Source organism: Haliotis asinina, chromosome 16, assembly GCF_037392515.1.
Source record: "Haliotis asinina isolate JCU_RB_2024 chromosome 16, JCU_Hal_asi_v2, whole genome shotgun sequence".
NCBI classification, from domain to species: Eukaryota; Metazoa; Mollusca; class Gastropoda; order Lepetellida; family Haliotidae; genus Haliotis; species Haliotis asinina.
Window position 1 is genome coordinate 21400989 of NC_090295.1, and position 26157 is coordinate 21427145.

Below are 26157 nucleotides of genomic sequence, written 5' to 3' on the forward strand. Positions count from 1 at the left end.
AAAATATCATTTCATGACAAAAGCGACCATTTGCAAATTATCATGGGCCATTATGAAGGAGCTGAGCTACTGCATGACTAAGCCGACTAAGTTTGCCAGTAGCAACTTGAATTTGAAAAGGATGTAAGTGTCTTGGCTCAATTGTTCAGGAAGCAGAAGGGAAGAGGTAAGATAACCGACAGTACTCATTCAGATGACTCTTACACTGAGCTAAAGGCCTAGTTGCTGTAAATGCTCACCAGGGAGACAAAGGACTTGTGAAACAGAATGACTACAGGGCTTCAAGAGTCTTCCTCCATTGTGACCACCCAACTCACATTCCAACACTGTTCTACTGCAGAGACCGACCTGCTCTGAGCAGCCTACAGGGAGACAGCGAGCTGGTGAAACAGAATGTCTTTTGGGCATGAAGAATCTTCATCTTCCTCCATTGTGACCACATAATCCCCATTCAGTTGATTCCAGCACTATAATGGAGACCTAGTTCTCTTGCATAGCCTTCAAGGATACAGGGTCAACCAGTGAGACAGACTGAATACTTGGCATCAACATTCTTTCTCCATTGTGACCACACAATCATCATTCAGACAACACTGTTCTAGAGACCCACCTACCTTGCTTTAAATACCCACCGGTGAGACAGAGAGCTAGTGAAACAATATGACTACCTGGCATCTACAATCTTCCTCATTGGTGACAACCCAGTCCCTATACAGATCATTCTTACACTAAGGTGAAGGTCAGTTGCTTTAAAGAGAGCTAGTGAAACAACATGGGTACTTGACATCTGGAATCTTCTTGCATTGTGACCACCCAATCCTTGTTCACCGAATTCTCATTGCAACACAGTGTTGGAGTGAGTGAGTGAGTGAGTTTACTTTTATGCCACACTCATCAATATTCCAGCTATATGGCGGCAGTCTGTAAATAATCAAGCCGGGACCAGACAATCCAGTGATCAACAACATGAGCATCGATCTGCACAATTGGGAACCAATGACATGTGTGGGTGTGAACCAAGTTAACGAGCCTGGGAACGGATGACATGTGTCCCATTAGTCGCCTCTTATGACAAACACAGTTGCATTTTATGGCAAGCATGGATTGATGAAGGCCTATTGAACCCTGGGACCTTCACAGGTCCATAGTGTTGGAGACTCAACTGACCCAAACAGGAAACAGGGAGCTAGTGAAGCAGAATAACTTCTGAGTATCAAAAACCTACTTCTAGTCATCAACTTGAAGTCACATTCTATGACTTTGTAAAGGATCAGATGAACTGCTTCAATAGAAATGCCTGTGGGTAATTTGTCTGTGGCACAGCATGTAGAAATTAGGTCAATGGAACAACGAGATCCAAAACATATAATCCAATTTCGACACTTTGATGCGACACTTGTAGTGCTTGTATCAAAACCCGACACATATTAACAAAATCATTCTCTAAAGATTAGCTTCACAATTTAACAAATTATATGCTCAAATGGATGTTTTCTTTGCAATGTATCCATTAAGTGTCATTTAATATTGTGCATGCAGTTTGTTAGTTTTCAGATTGTTTAGATGTTTTTCTTACCATTTTCACAAAAGGATGTGTGTTTGATGACTCGCCTCAGCATTGTTTTTGTGGGAAATGGTATGTATATTTACTTTAAGTGGCATCAGGAAATTGGTATGATGACTAACAGGGTGAGTTCTATGGATATACAACTTATTTTTGACGACTTGCTTGATAACAGTGTTAGTAGCTACAAGAAAACATTGCTGATATTAATAATAAAGAACTTGTATATCCAGAGAACTCTCACCATTGCACTTTATATTTATTCGTTATTTGAAATGCTTACGTACCCTTGTGACTGAAGTGCTCACTTATCATATGGAAGGTCTAGGTTCGACTCCCCACATTGGTATAAGGTGTGAAGGTGCAAGGCAGTGTGACCTCACCTCACCTCACCTCACCTCACCTCACCTCACCTCACCTCACCTCACCTCACCTCACCTCACCTCACCTCACCTCACCTCACCTCACCTCACCTCACCTCACCTCACCTCACCTCACCTCACCTCACCTCACCTCACCTCACCCTGCCTTGCACCACTTTCCACCACCTCACATGACCCTGCCTACACCTTTCTTTACAGCTACACAGGCTCTTTGGGCAGAGATGCAGTGGTGTAGTCCAGTGGTTTCAACATTTGCTTGTTATGCCAAAGTGCTGGGTTTGCTTCCCCACATGGCTGCAATGTGTGAAACCCATTTCTGGTGTTCATATTACTGGAATATTGCGTAAAATTCTTTCAAGATTGGATCTTCTTTCAGAAGATGGTATTCTTAACGTCAAGCATGGCATTCTTACCTTCAATTTACCTCGTCATGTCTTGCTGTCAGAATGCAAGAATTTCATTTCCATCAGATAATCTTTAATCTCTCAGAAATACAAAACCAACTCAACTGCCTCACTGACTTTGTGTACAGGCAATTCGGTGACCTGAGGGTGAGGATTCAAATCCCAGATGGGACTCAAACCAACCAAAGTACTTGAAAGAAAAAGTGTATTCCCAAATATAACATATGTTACATTTGATCACTTTATGGCATTGTGTATCCATACAATATATCCACTTGGCATTCATTCCTTGTCCCAAGTCTCCAAATTTTAGTCTGCAAGGGTGCAAGAAATGCAAATTGACAGCACCATTTATTTACAAGTTGCCTTCACATAGCCATACCAAATAATGAAGGACCCAAACCAAGAATGACCTTGGCAAGAATGACCTTCAGAAGTGTCATCAGTGACCTTTTCAAGGTCATTTTTATCACAAGGCTTGCAAATGCACATTTACTGAAACTACATTTGTGGATCAAGATGGAAGCAGGAACTTGCTCCCCTTACTGAAGTAGTGATTTAAGTCCTGCATGTGGCATAGAACTACTTCATTACTCCTGGAAGAGAATATGATCTGTTAAGTGTATTGTGGGTTGTTTACATTACGACTGGGAAATGTTTATAAATAACACTCTGACCATACATCAGGTCAGTGTCCTGAACACTGAACACTTGTTCAGACACTGTGAACAAAATAGTCACTGACACATACAGAGTGAAAAAGAACAGGGAATGGCTGAAGCTAGGATGAGGTAGTATATGGCTTTTTGTGCCTTCTGGAAGTTTAAAATTCTCTTCTTAGTTGCAGAAAACTTGAAAAACTTATGGGTATGAATATCATCTGATAGCCATGTAGTCATCTGATCTGAATATCATCTGATAGTCAAAGTATTTGCACAGCTTACCAAAGTGAGTGAGTGAGTTTGGTTTTACGCCGCTTTTAGCAATATTCCAGCGATATCACGGCGGGGGACACCAGAAAATGGGCCTCACACATTGTACCCATGTGGTGCTTACCAAAGGATTGTGTTTAATTTACTACATTGGTACAAAGTATGAAGCTCATTTCAGCTATGAGTACATGTGTATTGTTGGAGGAAGTGTCATGATGTAGGATAGGAACTTGTGAACAGATTCTTATTCTTTTCAGACATCGAAAAACAGGTGCTCATCATTGTGTCAAGATCTTATGTCCACATTATGAAAAGGTCCTGCCAGCACCTTGCCCTATTTCTCAGGGTGACAGTTCTCACAGCATGTGACTGCAGTAATTTCCTGAAAGCTTAGAACACACTGCCAAGAGCATGAAGGTCGCCAGATCTCCACCCAATTGAGATTCTGTGGGACCAACAAGACAGAGATGTAAGTCAGTGTCAAACTGAAGCAGCAGCAATGGCGCCAAGCTCTTCAGGAAGCATGTGTCCCTGTTTCCCTGTCATTTGCAGGAGGTGTTGGGTAGAAAATGTTGCCACAGGTGTCGAGAAGTCATTACCAAGACTCAAGGGACACAGTACTTAAGCTTTATGGCTTCAGGTGCTAACAAAACAACACATTCAAAGAATTCTCTTGTAATTTTGTTGTTATCAAGAGGGCTAGTGTGATCCTGGCTGGTGAAGAAACATCATCTGCTCCGGGTCTTGTCAGCTTTACTCACATCCCAGAGGAAGCCCCCACACTGCAGCCATCTATATTACCCCCAATGCCAGAAGACCCTGGCAGCAAACACTGGCACTCTCCCATTGTCAGTCAACAGACTGGGAGGTACCGAACCTAAGGCACCAAGAACAATCAAGTGTCAGACAATTTTGTTCATAGGATTCAAGAATGACATTTCATTGGCAAGGTCTGCATGCTTGCCATGCTTTTCTTCAATCAAAATACTGTCAGAAGGGATGGAAGGGATGGAAGGGATGGGAAATTCAGTTGTATAAAATGATTTCAATAGATATCTTAAAAAAAAACCTGGCAAGGTCAGGTTTGTTGGCTTGAATACAGGTCTATTGCAGGGAATTATAAATTCAAAACATTACAACCTTCAATATCATCATCATCATCATCATCATCATCATCATCATCATCATCATCATCATCATCATCCAGCTAACCAACATCATCATTAATCATGAAGTTAGACTTCACAATATACCAGATTTCCTAAAAACCTCATCTCAAGACCACACTATGGCTGTGCAAGCCATTTTGATAACTGTACAAATCAGATCATTATTCCCAAATCAGCATTCTGATACTGTCAAATATTTTCCATACAGACAAAAACACTAGAAACCTACTATTTGCCCTGCCACAATTGAGATGCATGAAGTATCTGTAGCACAATAAGCAGAGTTTCACATGACTATTGATTGGTGCCGTCCCTCACTCAGCCGCTCATATACTGCTGGCCATACAACTGCTGTTACTCCGGCCGATACCAACAATAGGATTTTGGAGATTTCTGACGTGGTGTTTAAATGAGGTGATGGCTACATGTTGTCAATTTATCACCCCAGCGGGAGATGAGTGCCAAGAGCTTTATGTGAGTATAATAGCATCAATGTTATGTCATTGAAATTGATGGCAGTGAACACATGTTGATTGCGATTTGTTGATTGTTAGTTTTAGGGACAATTTTTACGGGACGAAATTGATTTCCTGTCTAAATCGGATGACAAATTTAGTGGAAAACATTTGGCAGATCCTTTGAATAAAACTCTTTAATTATTTGGTTGATGGATGTTGAGGGGTGAAAGGACTGTTTTAGGATTAACTCTTGGTGTGAAATGACAAAGAGTCTAACATTAGTACCCCTTGAGGAAATGAATAGTCATATGTGGGTCAAGAGCTGAGGTCGTTAACACTTTGAAGTTTTATTGATTCTCCAAACTAACAAATCCATGCATTATTCAGATGTTAATGTAGACACAGATAAAAAAAGCAGCAAGGACAAAAACAAAAAGCCACATTGTGGAAATGCCAGTCACTGAAACCAGTGGATGAGTTCGTGAATATATCAAGTTCAGAAATGAAAGTGATGTTTGCGATATTGGTTTAGGAATAACCTGTTGGGGAGGTTGCAGCAAGCACATGAGTGGATGAGGTTTCACACCGAGGTCAGGGAATATAGGGATCACTTCTCAGGTCACCCATATCTATTGGGCGCAAAGTACAATTGCTTGTTGGAACATGATGCTATGTCAAAGTATGTTACCATGTATATGCAGCCTGAAGTAACCATTGTTTCAGACACTGCAAATTTGGGTCAACTTAGAGAAAATGTGACCTAGATATTAGGAGGTGATATGGCTCCCAGACGCTGCATACATACTGATCAAAATATGTTGAAGAACATACTATAGTTTGGCACTTCTGTAGTTAAATTTCATGTGCTCTTTCTGATTACAATGCATGAATTTGAGTAATGAGAAAGATCATAGGTTATCTGAAAGATGACTTGGGGCATGTGTATATACTAGATCGTACTAATGAGATGTGGGGTGTCTACTTGCTCGTATGGGTGACTCCAGTCTTGAATGGTCTACTAGATCTTAGGAATGGCTTGGGCCTTCAATCAGCTGATCTCAGGAATGACTTGGGTTATGAATTGTCCACTAGATCTTAGATCTAGATTGACTTGAGCTTTCAAGGTCTTAGGTATGACTTCAGCCATGAATGGTTCACTATATCTCAGGAATGTTTTGTGACATTGAGGATCTACTTGATCTGATGAATGACTTGAGCAAAGGAAAATCTTCTAAACCTGAGGGACATATATTGAAGACTTTGAAGGCTATTTGCCCAAACCTCTTCAGCCATGTTGCATCTGTGTCTCCTTTGATTGTCAGGTCTAACACTAAATAAACACCAACTGTTCCATTCAACCTCATTATGTCAACCATAACAATCGCATCTTATATATCGCTTTTTCGTCCATCACTGAAATGTCAAGACATCGATGCTCAAGGATATCATGTTGAACAGTCACTGCAGGGGGGGAATCACTCAAAATGGCAGCTGCAAATCAAAATAATGTACATTTATATAATAAAAAATGGTCCTGGGGTTGCAATGGGTGTTGTGTTGAATCACAGGACCCTTTGGAGTGATTGTTAAAATGGATTATTCTTTTTGCCCTCAAAAAGAAGTATTCCTCAAGAACTTTGAGGATGACAAGATTTTCCAAATGACACATAACTATACATTAACTTGCAAAGACAGCTCCTTGATCCTTGTGAAATGTTTTGACATTGGGCTCATCTGGACATTCGAACCCCAGGGTGGGAAACTTAATCAATGAATTCTCAAACCAAAAGAATCCTGTAATGACCCATATGTTTGATGTTGTTTAAACCTCCAGATCAGTGAAGGGACACAGGCGGTACTGAGCTGATTGAGGTGCTGCATTTCATTGCACTTACTTGCATTCTTGCCAGTGGTATAAGACCAGTTATCATTGTTACTAAGTCTGATGATGACACCTCTGTTACATCAGTAGTATTTCCACTCATGTTCCCCAATTATCTGCATCTGGTTGGATGTCTGACAATTAGAAAGAATTGAGCTTTTCACACCTTGTGAATGGTGATGAAAACTATCACCCATACAACTAATTAGGTTCAGCTGACAAAGAAGGGACCTCGTGTTGAAATCCTAATGAATCTTAGCTGTGATGCCAGCTAAGCTATTGGATTATTACAATGATTAATAGCAGAATGGTGTTCATCAAAGTGTTTCAAAACTTGGTTTTCACATTACTCAAGAACGTCCAAGAAGAAACACGCCAGAAACGGTCATGTAGTGGTGATTTTGATGCATGGATCATAGCACTGTTTTCTCTCAGTAACTATATTCAGCCAGGTAACAGAGTGATAAGGCTAGGAATTCTGTGGACAAACTTAATATTTAATGTAGAACTCAGCACAGACCCAGGAAGATCCTGGTTAGATTTGGTCTTCAGCAAGTGCGGATGCTTGTCACCCACCGAACAGGATCGGGTGGTCAGGTTTGTTGACTTGGTTGACACATGTCATCATATCCCAATGCATAGATCAATGTTCATGCTGTTGATCACAGGATTGTCTGATCCAGACTTGATTATTTACAGACTGCTGCCATATATTTGTAATATTGCAGGATTTAACAACAAATCAATCATTGTTCCATGTTATACAAGAGTGTTCAAGATGTTGATACCATTGCCTATGCTAATATTTTACTGGAATGCAGATTTGATAACATTTTATGGAATTATAACAGTTTTCATCCTAAAATATGTTACAGTTACTATGGTGATTATACGACCTTGTAAGTCAGTAGGGTAACTTGAGTCCAGTGTGAAGGAATGGGAGATAAGGTTAACCTTAGTAAAGGTTGCTTTGTGAGATGAACCCCCGTCTTGTGATGGATGACATGATATTTGTAACGCTGAAAAATTTGTTGTAATCATGGCATCCTCCCTATATCCACCAGTTCAGTCTTGTATCAATGTCTGCTGATGTCAAGGCAAGTCATCTGTCGAGGATGAAAATCTCTCACGTTTTGATTTCTTCTTAACTGAAACACTGCAGTAATTTTGGTCTTTTCTTATCTGTCATCCAATATGGCCACCAAGGCTGACATTTCACAAGAATGATCCAGTTGCATTCCGCGCTGGTATTTATTGATATTGTCCTTATTAGTTTGGTTCCATGGCAACCATTTCTCCAATTAATAGGTAATGTGATGAAATGTATTTGTGTAGAACTGGGTGCCCTCCGGTCCTAGGATTTTCAGCACTTATGTTTTCGCTTGTATAACTGAACCTTGACTCACAGCACTTGCTTGTCACATTGGATTGATTAGATAATGGTGACAGAAGTTCCAAGACACGGAGAACTGATCAAAAATATTTTGCTTCATGTGCATCACTAAGATAAGGAATATGACCTCAAAACACTTACACAAATAAAGACAATCAATAATACAACAATCATGACAAATTTATTGTAAACTGTAGATAAATTATTTGGACTTTCAATTTCACAATGCTTCTTTCTGTGAAGACCATCCATCAAGAGATGTGACTCCTTGACAGTGAGTGCGTTTGGTTAGATACCAATTTCAACAATGTTTCATTTGAATTAGGGTGTTCCAGCTTGAGTTGGTTTGAAAACTCAAAGTAATGACTCTCAGATATTAAAATATTTCATGCTTAACTGATGACTTTCTGTTTTGCCTGATTATTGTCCCTGAGAGGGTACTTAAATCCCAAAACTTTCAATGCCAATTCAATTTTAACTATTATTATTTACTGCAGCGAATTTTGCAGAGGGTATTATAATGCGTTACATCTGACTGTGCATCCGTGCACACTCATCTTTCCGGAGCAGAACTTTAAAACTGTTCAGATAGGTCTAGTGGTGTACTGGTGTCTTTTGTAGTTTTTGAATTCTGAATAAATTATTTTGTTGCATTTCCATATCAACAAGTTTCAATGAAAACCATGCCATTACAAAATTGTAGGTTCTTTGAATGTTGGGGAATGGTGGGGTCACACAAAAGCCCATTTTACTTTCCTACATGGGTACATTGTGTAAAACCCATTTCAGATGCCCACCGCCATGAAGTTGCCAAAATATTGCTAAAAGTGGCACAAAATTAAAGTCACTCACTCTTTGCATGTTGGTCATAGTTTATATAGTTTAGATCAATCAAACACTGGTGTTATATTAGAAATTGCACTCTTCGCTGTGAACAGTCTAACCAACCATTTCAATGGTGAGACAACAGGTCCTTAAGCTCTAACCTGTACTTACTTGCTCTGGAAAGATTATTGGGACTCAAATCCAATTTAGCAGTGTTGTTCAACCAATCAGATTGTGTTTGTCTTAAACAGGCGCTCTCCCGTTAATATCATGAGTGACATTCTGCAAGGAATGCTGGGTAATATTGTGGACTGGTGAGGATCACTATGTTGACACTGTATTATCCTGCCTAAATAGTTTAAAAGCTTTTGGCGCTATTGTTTGCGTATAAAGTTTTTATGATAATGCTATCGAGGTGTTAAATGTGAAGTTTATTGGAGATGTTGGATGGGCATTCACGGTTTTGAGGCTTAGTGACGGAGAAAGATAATGTGGTTATTTATTGTAATTGTCGGTTGTTTCATTTATGTACTATTTTCCTGAAAACTTTGTTACAAGGATTTTACCTGAAGGATACTTCATGCTGAAACCTTTACTGAGATAAATGACTTCCTTGATGATTAAAGGTCAAGGTCAGGGTCAGAGGTCAAGGCCAAGGGAATGTATGGCCTTGTGGATATAAGTGGTTTTGTTTGTAAGGAATGCGATCATTAGTACATTGAAGTAAGAATACCTAAATGTTTAAGGAAACTATTGCCAACAAAAGCATAACCCCCACATGTTCATGATCCCCATAGAATGCATCATGTAGACTATAAGCACTAGTCTGAAACCTAGGTTTCGTAAAAGCATGTCATGAAGCTGAATGTAGCTAATTCTTGTCATCATTCATCAAATGAGTGAGTGTGTGAGTGTGTGAGTGTGTGAGTGTGTGAGTGTGTGAGTGAGTGAGTGAGTGAGTGAGTGAGTGAGTGAGTGAGTGAGTGAGTGAGTGAGTGAGATTTAGTAAGATTCCAGCTAGGGCTCCCAAGAGTCCAAAATTTGGGATTCAAGTACTCAAGGGGTCAGACCCGACTCGGGCCCGAGTACCCAGCAATCTGGTTGCTTATCTAAAACCAACATTCAAGCATTGACATGGCTGTTCCACATTCCAATCTATGAATAATGAAACCTGTATATGTGAATTTAAATGTTATTGAATAAACAAATAATATTCATTGTCAGTGAGAGTATCTATCACCTCTACACTATTGCAAAAAGCATGTGAAGGCTGAATTATATTCAACTTAGTATAAAGTTGTTTAACAAACGACCATAGACTCAAATCGATGGCTTTGGTTTGTATTACAAGGGGGAAGTGCAGTAGTTAGAACAGTGAAACAAATGCACGCACAGTATGTGATGAGCGTTACCATCGACCAACTCTACTTGTTTTCTGTGTTTCATTTAATATTAATAACCCCTTGTAATACAGACCAATAACAGCGATCTGAAACCATGATCATTGGTAAAACACTTTTGTCTTGAGGTAAATACAGTTCTGAAATATAATGTACAATTGGCAAGGTAAAATTATGAGAATTTGAATTCTTAATTTCAGTTTGTTCGATTTACCTTTTTTTTGTTTAAAGTGAATTCATCAGTATGTTTTCACTGCAAACGGACTACAGACGATACGTCAATTAGTCAATGAACCTTGATCATGGTTAGATATTTAAATCAGGATTGATGTTCTTTTTGACTTATTACAGTGAATACGTTTTGGTTTTAAACTGACAACTAAGCAGATATTGAGTAACACTACACTGAAGCTCTTCTTCCGAAACTCTTACTGAAGGGAGATCACATCAAAAGTATGAATTGTGATTAAAACTTTAGCTACTTCACGATTTATGTCTCCAAGTGTGAATGTTATTCGGAATTTATATGTGTGTGTCGATTGTTGAAATGTGAAGGATAAGAAAGTCCAGATCAGTTATTCACACTGTCATCCATTCATCCATCTTGATTGTGTGAGATGTTTAGAGTTATCTCCCCTACGAGTCCTCATGTCCATTCAGTTGGACTCGAGTCCTCCTTTACCCGACTCGGTCCCTGTGTACCCGAGTACCCGCGAGAGCCCTAATTCCAGCAATACAAGAAAGAGTAACAATAAACAAGGGTAGACTGAGATTAAAACTTCTATTGTTTAAATTTTTCGTTAACGAGCAGACTTAGTGGTCAAGCAATAAACATTCTACAATGATCACCCAATGTATCCAATGCAAAAACATAACATGATAGGTAAAGATATTCTTGGGCACTAGGGTCAATTCCTTTCCTATATTGCAAACATTACAAGAGTTGAGTGTCACTTGACCAAGCAGAGGAAAAAAATGCTTTTGATTGTTTTTGTATTGATTTGTATGTCTGGCATTTAAAAAAAAGGTGTCATATAATATGGAGCAGTCCATCTGGCAACAAGGCTTGAAAAGACTGAGCCAAAGTCTTACCATTTGTTGAACACACAAAAGGTAAGAGAGACTGAGTATAGTCTTAGGCTGCTGGTAGCAATATTCTAGCAACGTCACAGCAAGGGACACCAAAAATGGGCCTCACACATTGTACCCATGTACAAGACATTCCATGTGATGAGCAAATGCTTTAACCACAAGGCTACCCCACTGCCCTGTTAAAAGGTAAAATTTGGCCTTAATTACAAGGTGTATTGTGAACAAAAACAGATTTCTTTGCTGAATGTTACCATATCCCAATTGTAAAGTCACTGGATAGTCTAGTTGTGACTTAATTATTTACCGATTGACATCACATAGGTGGAGTTTTGCTGAGTGGACTTCCAACAACAAATACATCGCCTTTAATATGATGAATGAGAAAATGCTTTGTTTCAATACCATCAGTGATTTTAATGATTAATCACAGGCTTTTTGTTTCTTGTTGATCACTGTGCGAAGAATTCTGTATTTTACACTGGCTAAATAAAAACAATGATTTTGTTTATTCACTGTCACCGATATTCAATATGTTATGCATGAGTAACCAAATGTGTGCCGAGCAAGCTAGTGGTTGCTATCAAGAAGGGTCGCATACTTCAGCCAATCACTTGACCACAAAAAATAATAATTAACTTAGTATCATGAAATCAAAACTTTGAAAATAATACTGATTTAAATCTTACCATCCCGGGTGGCTGGGCAGGTAGGTATTTGGAACACTGCACTAAACTGTTCCTCCAATGGAATACTGTCTCAGAACATATCTCATTCTACTGAATATATTAGTTATTATATAAACTGCAAGAAACTCTTATTACACAGTCAGAAATTGATTGTGTTAATGTGATGGCCTTTTTGGGATGAGTCCATCCCATGTACCTCACTGACCAGGGGTGTATGTATCCTCAGAAGGATGGGGTAGGTCATCAGCCAGCAGTATATGGGTACCAAAGAGGATAAAGTATTTTTGGAATGGGAGCTTCCTCACTGAACAAGAAGGTTTCATTTTGTATGATACAGTGTTTATCGAATGACAGTAATTGCAGTGACATCCTCGTGGTGATTATTTTGTACCTGTGAGCCGTCATCAGTTCTTCACATCAACAGTTTGTTCTTTACCTGAGTTATGAAACTAATTAAATTGCTTCTGGGTGTTATAACATGATTCATTATAATGGATGTGTGAAGCCCATTTTCTGGTGTCCCTCTCTGTGATATTGCTGGAATATTGCTAAAAAGCGGCGTAAAAATAAACTCACTCACTCATTCTAATGGACCACATCGCAATTCATTGTCACCAGCAAAACAACTCCTTAAATTTCCATTGCAGTAAATGAAATTTATGCTAAATATGTAAATATCCTTTGTTTTGCATTAATGGAGTGTTAAGTTGTTATCTGGATCTTTCAGAATGTAATGCCTTATCAGGTTCACTGTGAAACAAAGCTGACAAAAATCAAAGAACTGAGTGCTATATTTAGTACTTCTCAGAAAGGTCAAGGTCAAGTATGGTCAGTTTGTTATACAAGTTGATTAAGCTTGTAATGACAGTTGTGGATCCAGTACGGCGCCGCCTTTGTTCTTGGTAACCTTGTGGAATAAGCTTGTAATTACAAACAATTCAAACGCTGCTAAGCTATGTGACAAACTGATCTAGTAAAACCACTGTTAATGTTATTAACATTAAACCAAGTTTTGTGCTAGCTCGTGTAATGATGCTTCGCTGGTTTAGATGGTGACCTGATCTAATTTCCTGTTTTTGATTACATGGAATTTAGATAACATGTCACTCGACTGAAGTCAAATCTGTGCCGATGTTATTCAAACATGCTGTATAAATCCTATATGACATGTCTTCATTCAAACATGGTGTTTTCTTTGCTGATTAGTTTTTATGAGGCTGGAATACTCACGTTTAATCTTGAATGTCAATCTTAATAATAATATGATAACAACCTCAGTTTGGCCAGTAGTATATGGGTACCTGGGAGGATGAGGTACCTCCTCAGCCAGCAGTATATGGGTATCTGGGTGTCTGGGGTACCTCAGTGACCAGGAGTGTATGTATCCTCAGAAGGATGGGGTAGGTCATCAGCCAGCAGTATATGGGTACCAAGAGTATTTTTGGAATGGGAGCTTCCTCACTGAACAAGAAGGTTTCATTTTGTATGATCCCAGGGAGCTTAAAAATTATTCTGATTAAACAGATGGAAGTACTGAATAGTCAGCAACACTCGTGTAAGGCCATGAGAATATTTGGACATCAATACGAAGCAGTATAACGTTGATGTGACTTAACTATACTTAATGAGGATAACTACAGCATTAATTAACCAAGCATAAGATTCAATCTGGTTTTGCAATAGAAAACATTATTCAATTGGGGTTTGTTGAAGCTGAAGTTGATATCACCATATTTGCTAGGGGGATTAGCAACTCATTCTCTTTAAATTGCCGATACTGCTGCTATTTTAAGACCTCGATCTGATCCATTTTCGCCTTTGACATCCATTACATCAAAAGTCCATAGAGCTACATGATCGTCAGTTGCAGTTCTTAGGGATTTTGTTTCAGTGACGTAATCTTTTAGCTTAATATACTGCTCAACATTTGTTAACGATACTATACCATTTGAATACACAAATCAACAGTGTACATGGGAATTTGTGTTTATTTCAAATGTAAGGAAAGCATAAAATTTGTCAGTTATGAATGAAGGTCAGTGATATACTACTTATGTGACAACATTTGAGGAAGATATCAGTTCCACCTGAGCACCTGTCCAGTTGCCTGTGGGGTGTAATTTTTCTTGTGGGCGAAAAGAAAAGAAACTATTGGAGGTCTATATGAGTTTTATATGTAGTTTTATATGTTTTATGTCTCTTTCTCTCCCTTATCTTAAAAAGAATTTTGTGAAAAAAGAACTGCATTTTGTTACCTTCTGCCTATTTCATATAAATAAACTTGTATCCCAGCTAAGGTCCACCTTGGGTCAAATGCAGTGTTGTTTAGTTACATGCAAGACTCCCTTCAATCCTGTCTTTTCTGCAATGCTGAAGCCCTAGCGATAGCAAGTCCAGATATCCTCCTGTTAGGGTTGTGAATCTCCCATTGTACTGGAGCTCCTATTCAATTTAAAAGCAATTTAATTTTATTTCCATTATAATTGTATATATTCAATGACTAATTAGATTGTAAAAAATAACACTGCCAACATGAAATAATAATATTGCATGTTCTAAAGCCAACATATTATACTAGCAAAACAACTTTTCTGGTGCGGCATCAATGGGTCACATTGACATTGTATCCTTTCTTTCTACTGGCTATCAAGCAGAAGAATCACGTCACATTGACTTTAATCAACATTGCAGTCACTCGCGGTATCTGGGTATGAATTGGTCTCCATGCTTGTTGTGAAAGATGACAAACAGGATCGGATAATCAGTTATTAAGTAGACAAGGGTCATTGTATTCGAACAGCATAGATCGATGCTCATGATATTAATCACTGAATCATCTGGTGCGGACTTGATTATTTACAGACAGCTGCCATATAGCTGGAATATTGCTGTGTGTTTGCTACATAACAAATAAACAGATTACAGCTTTTTAGAAACTTCGAGACAATTTTTCTTTCTCCACTATCTCTGTCTATTTCGTGAGGTGAAAACAACTGGCAACTAAAATCTAAAGTGGAACATTATCTACCGAGCCAGTCTGATTGGTGCTGCTGGATGATTATTTCACACTACATAGAACCATAATCCCCATGAAAAATTGGATAGCATAGAACACATTAGGCGAAAATGTTTCCTTACAATCTACTTTATTTCCTTCTCAGTACGGAATTAGCTTCAATAGTCCTTTCATTATTATCAAAGTATTAACAGTCATTGGTGCATGGGCTGAATTTGATATGTACGAGGCAGCTTAGCCTCCTTTAAACCACTTATACAGTCTTAAAGCTAAAGAGGTTTGTCATCTTTATCAACATGGTCGTTTGCCTCTGCATTCGTCGCTTGAAGCAGCACAGTGTTCCAATGTATTAGAGCGTGTCAAATCTTCTCATAACCAGATGAACAAGCGTTGATTAGCTTGGTATTTTGCTGTAGGGTTTGGGAGATTAATTAGTCATATTTTCACGGTCTGTATTGATAGAAATGGCAGACTCGAGTCTGTCCTATCAGTAAGATCAATGGCTTTAAGTAGACCATGTCCAGTGTGTTATTGATTGTTGGGGGTTAGGCAACTGGGTCTCGAGGAAATCATTATATCATTCAGGTGTGAAGTGCGTCTTTATGGACAGAATGTATAATGAGGAGACTTATACAGGAATTACTTGACTTGTGGAATCAACTCTTGGCTGATGTTACGGTGGACTGAAGAGAAGTGAAGGAGAGATGGAGAGATGAAGAGAAAAACGGAGAGAAAGAGACACAAACAGGTGGCCTAATGGTGAAAGCATTTGCTCATTATGCCAAAGACCAGGGTTCGATTCTACACATGGGTATAATATTACTGCAATATTGCTAAAAGTGCTAAAATTGCTAAAAACTATATTCACTCACATATGTGGCAGATATTAGTACCTAACAAGGGGAGATAACACTCACCTTCATTTCTTTGACAAGTGTCTTGTGAGGAAGAGAGATTGCTGGGATACATCTTTACCCCTTTGAGGATGCTGCAAAAAAAACAAAACCTGAATGAGGCATTGTGAAAATTTATCTCATCTGTCATGTTTAGATTCTGAAACTGGTACTTGAATCCTTTTCCTCTTCATTGAAATGTCAGGATGAGGATGTATTTTCTTATTGATGGGTATGATCAGGAAACATTATCATATGGAAATAGTTCTGTAGGTAGTTCTTCTAACATGGGCATCATTCTGTCAGTTCTCATCTTCACTGTCAAAGGCAAAGGATCTAAGCAATTTTAATTCAGCAGGGAAAATTTGCACGATCTCACCTAAAATGTTAGCTCACCTTGTCAACTTGGTTATAATCTTTGGTCATGTGGAGAAAGCATCCAACTTTGGGACAGAAGGCCCATTGTTTGAATCCGTTCAGGGACTCAGATTTTATAACTGCTACACTGATGCCCATTGTGTGGCTGAGCACCCTGATAAAAATTTTAGCAAAATACGTTTCTGCACCTTACTATCTGTCCTGGGAGAAACCTTCTGTTGATAGCTAGAAGAGTATGCTGCAGGATTTCAAGTTATCCATCAGATGACATCCTTACCTTGTAAGCTTGCTGACATTTTTGGACATGTGGACAGTCTGACTTCAAATTAAGTATGTGGTTCAAAAACCAACTCATGACTCAGATCTTAATAGTCAGTACAAGTACACTGGAAAATAGCATTTTAAGCAAGTTAGTGAGTTTTTACATATTGACTGTGATCAGTATTCCAGACATCGACTCATTATGAAGATCTGATAAAATGTCAATGTATGTTAGTGAGCATCATTTAAGGTTCATTGTCTTTAATCTATGAACATGAATCGTTAACATGATCCATTTTGTTTAAGCCTTTTTCAAAGAGAATATGCTGTCAGCGATTCAGTGAAGGTAAAAACGTTCAAAAGAAGACATTATTGTGATGTGTGTCAGATATGTTCAGTAAGCGTTTCACTAAAAGTGCCAAAAGAAGATGCAATATAGCTAGGGACCATATCATGTAGAAAATTGTCTTGGCAAAACTGCATATAAGCTGTTTGAGAGGCTGAATTGAATTTTTCTCTAATTTATAAGGGAATTATTCATGAATAATTAAGGCTTATCAGCATCATTTGACTTTGCATTGAAATGGTTGGAAAAAGAGGTGTTTCCAATCGATGGTTTTGTTTAGACTGTAAGACCATTATCAACCATATACTTGTTAATGGTTGAACAGTTTTGATGCATCAGTCTCTGTGCTTGTACATGCATGCATGTGCATGTCTCTGTGTGTCTGTATGAGTCTGTGTGTGTATTTTGTGTGTTGAGAATGTTATTGTTCTATCATTGCATTATTGCAAGTGTTAACTTTGAGGAAAATACCAATTAGCCATTGTCAATACTAGGAATATGACAAATCATTATGTTTAAAATTTGGTAAAAACACACATAATCATGTTTAATCTTGGGAAAACCAAACATAGCTATATTTAACCTTTGGTAAAATATCATACACCCTATTTCTTCTAGTAAACACCCAGGTTCTCATTTTTTCAACAGACTTCCAAACCCTGTACTTATAAGAGGCCTGGCACTTATTCCTTAAACAACTACTTTGCCCCCAGTGCATAGTAGAGAGACTAGGAGGCTTGGTGCTTATTACAGGAAATGTGCTTACAAAGCTATGTTTCATCCTGGGGATAATAACAAATAGCCATGTTTAACCCTGGAAAAATAACATATGGCCATGTTTAACCCTGAGGAATATATCATATAGCCATGTTTAACGTCAAGGAATATAACATATAGCCATGTTTAACCCTGAGGAATATAACATATAGCCATGTATAACCCTGGGGAATATATCATATAGCCATGTTTAACGTCAAGGAATATGACATATAGCCATGTTTAACCCTGAGGAATATAACATAATATAGCCATGTTTAATCCTGGGAACAATAACATATAGCCATGTGTAACTCTGGGAACATAACATATAGCCATATTTAACTCTGGGGAATATAATTTGTTTAACCCTGAGGAATATAACATATAGCCATGTTTAACCCTGGGGAATATAACATATAGCCATATTTAACCCTGAGGAATATAACATATAGCCATGTTTAACCCTGAGGAATATAACATATAGCCATGTTGAACCCTGAGGAATATAACATGTAGCCATGTTGAACAATTGAAACAATAACATGTAACCATCTTTAACACTTAGGGGACAAAAACATATAGCCATATTTAACAGGTATACCAGAATATAACATGTAGTTTATATTGTTTAACGGTGGGGATAATAACAGATAGTGATGTTTAACCTTGAGGTAAATAACATGGAGCAATGGAATGTCACAGTTGGTTTAGAGGGAGATATATATCAGCTAACTGCTTCACAAACACTGGTAATGGTGTGTTTTCCATGGAGGCTTTTCTCCATTACTTCATCAATAATGATAACCACCATCCCACACTAGCTGCCATCTCCCTGAGTCAATACTGTACTACTGCATCACACTGATGATTTTCTCTTCTGGTGGACGAGGGAAAGCTCATCTGGGTGTGTTAGTGTACTATGCTCAGATGATGAAATTGACAAATGTACAGTAACATGTACCATTTTATTCCACCTCCATGATCTGAGCATATTAACCACAGCTGAAATGTCCAACTAGCATGACAACAGTAGCCACACTATCCGACAGCCTTTAATTACTGTGTTTTCAGGTAGTGAGATCGAATGGCGATTCCAAGCCCTAAGAATGAGGAGGCTACTATATGAACTGCCCATCTTGATGCTAGTCATAGCATCAGCAGCTAAACCAACGGAAATCAACGAGCTCCCGGAGAGCACTGCTAAGCAGTCAGCACTGTGGTTCCCCGACACAGACAATAGAAGAGGGAATACCACGAAGGTTGTATCGAGCAGTCAGTCTGCGGAGCATTTCTACAATTCTGTGATTGAAGCGTTGGAGAAGATTAATCTCCTGCCCCATTCATGTATAAAATTTGAGAAAATTACACGTGAAGTGTTGCATGTGGATGAAACAGCGAATGTTCGCACCATTGGAGTTTATCTTTATTTCCAGGAGAGTTCCCATTGGGGAGATAATTTAGATGATAGTGTGAAAAGTTCAAGAGAGTTATCTCCCGATTCAAATTTGGATAATTCACTTAAGGAGCAAAGTGGTTCCCAACATAAAGTGAGGTGTCATTCGGAATCTAAAGTTGTGATGATGGATTCCCATTCGCTTCTGAGGCAGCAGGATGTTGCGAATGCATCTCGCAGTGCATCGGGATCGGAATATAATAACACTGTCGCCAGCGTCATCGTTGGTGCTCATAGTAACAGCGACTCTGAAAATGCAGAAGGAGCAATCACAGGTAAGAATTTTGAGTTCAGTGCACACGTAACTTTGATGAAGTTCAAGAACAGATCTTAGCATTGCATTAAACCAAGGGTTTACAAATTTTAGTGCATGAACTCTTGCGTCTATAACTATTTTAGTTTTATCTATGATTAGCTGGTGTGATGGTGTGATGGTGTGATGGGTGGGTGTGATTTTGGGTGAGTGAGCAACTGTGGTTTTACAACACTTTTAGCAATATTTCAGCAATATTGCAAAGGGTGACACCAAAAGTTGGTTTTACACATTGTACCCATGTGGAGATTTGAACTTGGGTCTTTGGCATGATGAGCAAATGCTTTAACCACTAGACTACCTGACCTCCACAGTCAGAATCATAGCAACTGACTGAGATTTCTTATAAATTTGTATTTTTCTTTTGCATGGATATGCAAGATATCTTCATGTGTAAAGTGTATGGGGGCAGGTACCACATGCTGGAAAGGTTACACTTGTGTTTTGTGAGTACCTGGTGCCATCACTATTTGACAGAGATTCATAAACACATAATTGTGAGTACCTGGTGCCATCACTATTTGACACAGATTCATAAACACATAATTGTGAGTACCTGGTGCCATCACTATTTGACACAGATTCATAAACACATAATCGTGAATCAGACAGAATCACAGAACTGACTCAAAACTAAATTTCTTGTGAATATTTCCTTGGCATCATGGCCAATATCATCTTATATTACTACCCTACATGGTTGCTTTGTTACCATGTTATCATTGTTATCTATGTCACCACATTGTTACTTTATGTTACATTGTTACCCTGAAGCACACTGTTACAGTTCAGATGGTATGTTACTTGCCTTTCACCTTTCACATCGTTTCCATGCTATTTACATTGGTCAGATTCATCCATTCTTGACCCATGAAAATCCGAGGAAGAATAGGTCTTCAGCACCCCATGCTTGTCATAAGAAGCAGCTAATGGGATAGGGTGGCCAGGCTCACTGACTTGGTTGACACATGTCAGTGGTTCCCAACTGCACAGACTGGATTGTCTGGTCCAGACTTGATTATGTACAGACTGCTGCCATATAGCAGGAATATGGTTGAGCGCAGCATTAAACAATGTACCAAAGCCTATCCACTGTAAATGCTGCATATTTCCCTCACACTACTTATTCATGCATTCCAAATTTAACTTCAATAATGGAGGCCTTGCAAGGAATGAATTAGAAATATCCTGTGCAGATCTGATATTCAATTGCAATCCATGTAATAGCTGATGATGATTTCATTCAAGCAAGAGACCAGGTATCATGGTCTGGCATCAACAAAATCCTATGATTCAGGATGAGATTTGTGTATTTTGCCATCAACTGCAGCTCTAAATTAGGATCATAACCCGATGAACAAAACTGCTGAATAAGGTTATGGAAATAAGTCGTTTTATTGTGACCGTCTCAAAACATAACATTTCATATTGGGAAGCTCCTCCTCTTTCTGTTAAATACTGTTATGTTTTCTGAAAATCCTAATCAGACTTGCCTGAGTTACAAGAAAATTATGTTAGTTTTTAAATGAAATTTTGAACTAAAATTCTAGCTGATACCCATCATGTACAAGTAGAAGACCATATTTATGTTCTTATTTATATCACATATCACACAAAAATAATATTATTGAATATTTCACCATGATTTTCAAAGTACACATGAAAACATTTCCACAGCTCTCCTGAAATTTGAGAAATGAACCGATCAACACAACACTTGTCCACCATTTTCTTCAGCATTTAGATCACTTCCAAAAACTTCAGTCACACCAAAGGGCTGGTTAGATGTAAATCTTGCAACCTCTCTCCAAAACAAACCTGCACACAATTAATTTAGGTTTCACAAGCAACGTAGTTTATCATCCAGCTGAAATTCATCATATATTTTATGAGTGAATTAATAATGATTTATTATCCTGAAATATTACGAACATCTTCATTCATGATCATATACATGTCTATATTTTAACCGGACTGTTGGGCAGATCAGTTTGAGAATAGAGCCGTCCATATTGAAAATACCCCGTCCTGTGTGGTCAGGCAGGCAAGTATTTCGAACACTGACTATCGTAACCTTGAATTATTTGGTTGACTTCCCTTATAGACTGTAATCTCAGTTAACAGTGTCAAGCTCCCCAGAAGATTGGCATTTACAAATCCCGTCAGTTGTCCTTGTATAGGATATGGTCTCTGCCTAGAGAGTTGAAAGTCAGTGGTTCAAATCTGGTGCATGCCCTGCCAAAAATGTTTAAAGATGGTTCCATGCGGCACTTGGCGTTCATGATGCAAAACAAGGACTGGTCCTTAAAGAGTCAGTGTAACGAACTTCAGCACTGTATTTTAGTGGAGTGTGTAGACCCAGCTGACTATGCAGACATACACAAACACAAGAATGAGTGTACATGGATGTATTAAAATAGTCCTACTTGTTCAGCTGCATGTGCAGCTGCACGCACACATGCATGTCGCTGTGAAGATCTGGGTAAGAACTGATCAAAGTGTCAGCCTTCGGACTTTGTTGACACATCATCATATGCAGATGCTGTTTGTCACTAGATCATCTGGTCCAGGTCCAGTTTACAGACTGTCGCCATACAGCTGGAATATTGCCGAGCGTGGTATAAAACACAATCTCATCTGCTATACAACTGCCGTAATGTTGAATGTCATATGTAACTCTGTTTTCAATAACAAACTTCATTGTGCTTAAATTTCAAGGTTATGTCCCTTTCCCTTTGTGATGTCAGAATCCACTGACTACTGCATTGAATTCCTGACCATTATTATTCCCTGGACCATCTGCGCAGTTTCATACTTGTCAGCTTGAGGTTTGGGTGGCTGCATCATGCAAACATTCCTGGTCACATGACCTTGAAAAGTTTGTATATTTGTTGCTGAACATTGCTCACAGCAGCATCTAGCTAACTTCAGCAGTCTTCAAATATTTGAGTCTGGAACAGACAGTTCCAGTCATTAAAGGCATAAGTATCAATCTACAAAATATGAAATCCCCACCACCTGATTCCGTGAGTGACCTCTTGCAAGAATGATTGGTTGATGAAGAGTAAGTTCTAACTGTGACCTTCACTAATCGAATGACCAGAGGTTAGTAAAAAGCAAAAACATTTGGTTGAAATCCTTTTCCTTTTATTATATGTCTTAGTATGTCAGCAACATGACCATCACTGATTTCCAAAAAGTACCATTGAAAACATATTCCTGCTCTACTTCAGGATTTTCTCGAAGAAAGAATGAAAAAATGCTCAAGGACTGAGGTGTTAATGCCAAACGAAATGTTCCAAATTTTTATCAGTGCCCTAAAATCAGTTATGGTTGATGCTACAAAATATTGATAATTATCATCGATCACGCAGAACTAGCAAATGAAAGACTATCCTGTTAGAGGTTACTCCAGCGAAAGTAATCCCCCAGCTTCCGCTTGAGGAAATAATTCCCTGTAGTGTTAGAAATACATCAAACATGTTGCTGGTCAGGTGGACTGATAGCTATACAAAAGCACTACATACCAATATGCATCACCAGCCAACTGTAAGAGAACAACCATTTGATTTTCAGGGGAAGCGTCTAGGATTTGGGTTACAGATCATCATTTCGAGGATAATATTCAGGAACTCATTTAGCTTTTTTGGCATTAATAGATACAAAGAAAGTTTCTTTGGAAACTTTAACTTTGTAAATATGCCAGTGACGAAGGAATAAGAATATACCCTGAAACATTCTCATCAATATTTGAGTGAGTGAGTGAGAGCAGAAACAGGCTTCACACATTGTTTTCCATCCAGTGTTGTTGTTGTATCGTTCCATCAGTAAATATTAGAGGGCCTTTTTGGCCTTCAGTAAATTATCTGTGGATTTTTTTCAATGGGAGTGATTGATATACTTGCTATAATGCCAGAATTAAACAGTGTGAAACTGTGTACTGTGTAGACTATTTAGTTTTTATTGCTTTGAGTTTAAAATTCAGGGCTGTGATCCTGCAGATGGCAGCAGACCCTGATGGCTTGAACTAGCAAGTTAAACTTTTGCAAACACAGGTTACACCACCCTTCAAAATTTCATCACCTTCAAAAGCTGTTCACAGGCTTTGACATTTATATTGTCTGAAAGAAAAGTGCACATAATTCCTACAAGGCACATCTAAACAAATATGAAGGAAACAGGAAATTGGTTCTGTTTTTAGAGCAAGATCCTGTAGTCCCTCCTGAACATCAGGGGGGTTGTCTAAACAGACACAAGTCTTCAGGCAAACAATATGTTATTTCACATGAGTGACTGAACACACCATCCTCTGTTTTGCCGTGATTTTGTTCAGTGTCCATCTCATCATGTTCAAGTACAAGGTAACAGTGACCCGTGATGATCCAGGTTAGAATACTGGCCTTCAGAAACTCATCCTTGTCAAAAGAGGCGACTAACAGAAATGGACTCAGACTCACTGACATGGTAAAAACATGTCATAGGTTCCCAATTGCTTAGAGCAATGCTCATGCTTTTGATCACTAGAATGTCTGGTCCAGACTTGATTATTTACAGAGCACTGCCATATAGCTGAAGTAGTGTTTAGTGTGGTGTAAAGATAAAGTTCTGATTATTATGATCAAAATTCATTTATCAGTACAACTTGTGAAGATCTGGGTAAGAATTGACACTGCACCCCCCACTTCTCTGGATCCACCTATGTTGTTATTCACTGGATAGTCTGGTCCAGACTTCTTTATCTACAGACCGATGCCTTATAGCTGGAATATTGGTGATGTGTTAAACAACAAACCAACGAACCATGAAATCATTTATTTTAATAAATCATGACCTCCACCTGAATTCATTGATATACAGAATGTGTGAAGTAATAAACATCAAGGATCAATGTCTGTTCTCGGTTGATTTGATATAGAAGATAGATGAATATACATAAAACATGAACTCTATGTGTATCGCTATGCTCCACTATCATCCCTAGCTCAATATTAATAATAATGCACGAAATCCACACCCTGAAGTATTCTCAGAGTGTGACATTATTACCCTCTGCCACAATAGCTTAATTTCATGGTCAATGGATCACTGTGCACATGATTCCCAACTCCCTGGGGAGTACACAATGCATTCTTCAGTTGCAGAACACCCAAATACAATGTATTTGTTTAGGTGGTTCACAGCTATGGTTAAAGCAGTGTGGTAAGCTAAACTTGATATTGATGTTGCCAGGCACCTATTCCGACCTGACAATCCCAACAGGGAATTCAGATGTGAAAGGTTGTAGGTCAAGTGGAAATGACAAAGAAGACAATGGATCTCCTCGTCTCTATTCTGAGTATTTATTATGATAGGCACTGGTATTCTAACCACAGATGGATGAAACTCACGGTAATCTTTAAGTAAGCAGAACTTATTCCTGCAAATGCCAGACCTCTATCACATTCACACATAATCCTGTATTTTGGCAATGAACATGTTCAACAGAAGTCCTATTAACTGTCAGCTGACCCAAATTAGTTGTGCGGATAATTGCTTTCATCCATCAAGTGTTTGGTTTCTATGGGTTACTGTGCTAATTATTGTGCAAATGGATAAATATGGTTGCTTTAAGGTTTTTCCTTCTATTTCTAATGGATAATGCTTCCATGTCATGGTTTCAGGAATGTCACAGGACTAATCTCAATTTTACACTCATCTTTGCAAATGGGGGATTGATTGACTTTTCCTTTATGTTTACACAATATGTTTGATGATTTGATATTTTCATCTGCAATGGCCTCAAACCACAAATATTTTCCTTCTTTGCTATCTAAAGTCACATGCCGTTCCACTGTAATACACTGAACATCAATCAAAGGCTGTTCTCCAGTTCCATGCTGACCATCCTGCCTCTTGTCACTTAACCAGCAAAGTATCCCCCTCGGCTGACCTGCTCGATTATGCTGTATCTACTGTCAACGATGATCACCGAAAGTTTCCAGCCTAAACATGCTAAACAACCTTGAACTTGGGGCCCCATATGCAGATTGGGGGCAAAAAAAGTCCTCCTATTTTCCTTCCATGAGCCATGGTAAATGGGGATGTTAGGGGGTAACTGTGATCTGAGGCCTGATTTTCAGCTGCATCCCATCATTTATAGGGTAGAACTGTGCAGTGAATGCAAAATGATGAATCTGTCTAAAATATTGATGTCTCTAATATGTTGTGCAAGCAGATATATTGAAAATGTACTGCACGATATACTCTCCCCTCTGTCCTAATAAATCTGTTTTGAGGGAGTGATTTAGGTATTTTTGTGTTTTTAGCAATATAACAGATATATCACTGCCAGAGAAACTAAAAATGGGTTTTACGGTCTTCCATGTGATTGATTGAGTGAGTGAGTTAAGTTTTACACTGCTTGTGGCAACATTCCAGCAACGTCAGGGCAGGGGACACCAGAAATTGGCTCTTGCCCATGCTGGGAATTGAATACATTGAATACAAGTCTTCTCCATGATGAGAGAATGCTTTAACAACCAAGCTAGATCACCAAATAGGTTTGTCACAG

The 26157-nt window shown here is 38.6% G+C and overlaps 1 protein-coding gene across 2 annotated transcripts in view; it reads left to right on the forward strand.

The window, feature by feature from the left end:
- The window catches only part of LOC137268253 (uncharacterized), a 140956-nt gene that overhangs the window by 71597 nt on the left and 43202 nt on the right, over positions 1-26157 (forward strand). For both annotated transcript variants that reach the window (XM_067802792.1, XM_067802793.1), the window contains exon 3: positions 18913-19569. In XM_067802792.1, the coding sequence (XP_067658893.1) occupies positions 18948-19569 (622 nt within the window). In that variant the 5' untranslated portion in view covers positions 18913-18947. The remainder of the gene's footprint in view (positions 1-18912; positions 19570-26157) is intronic.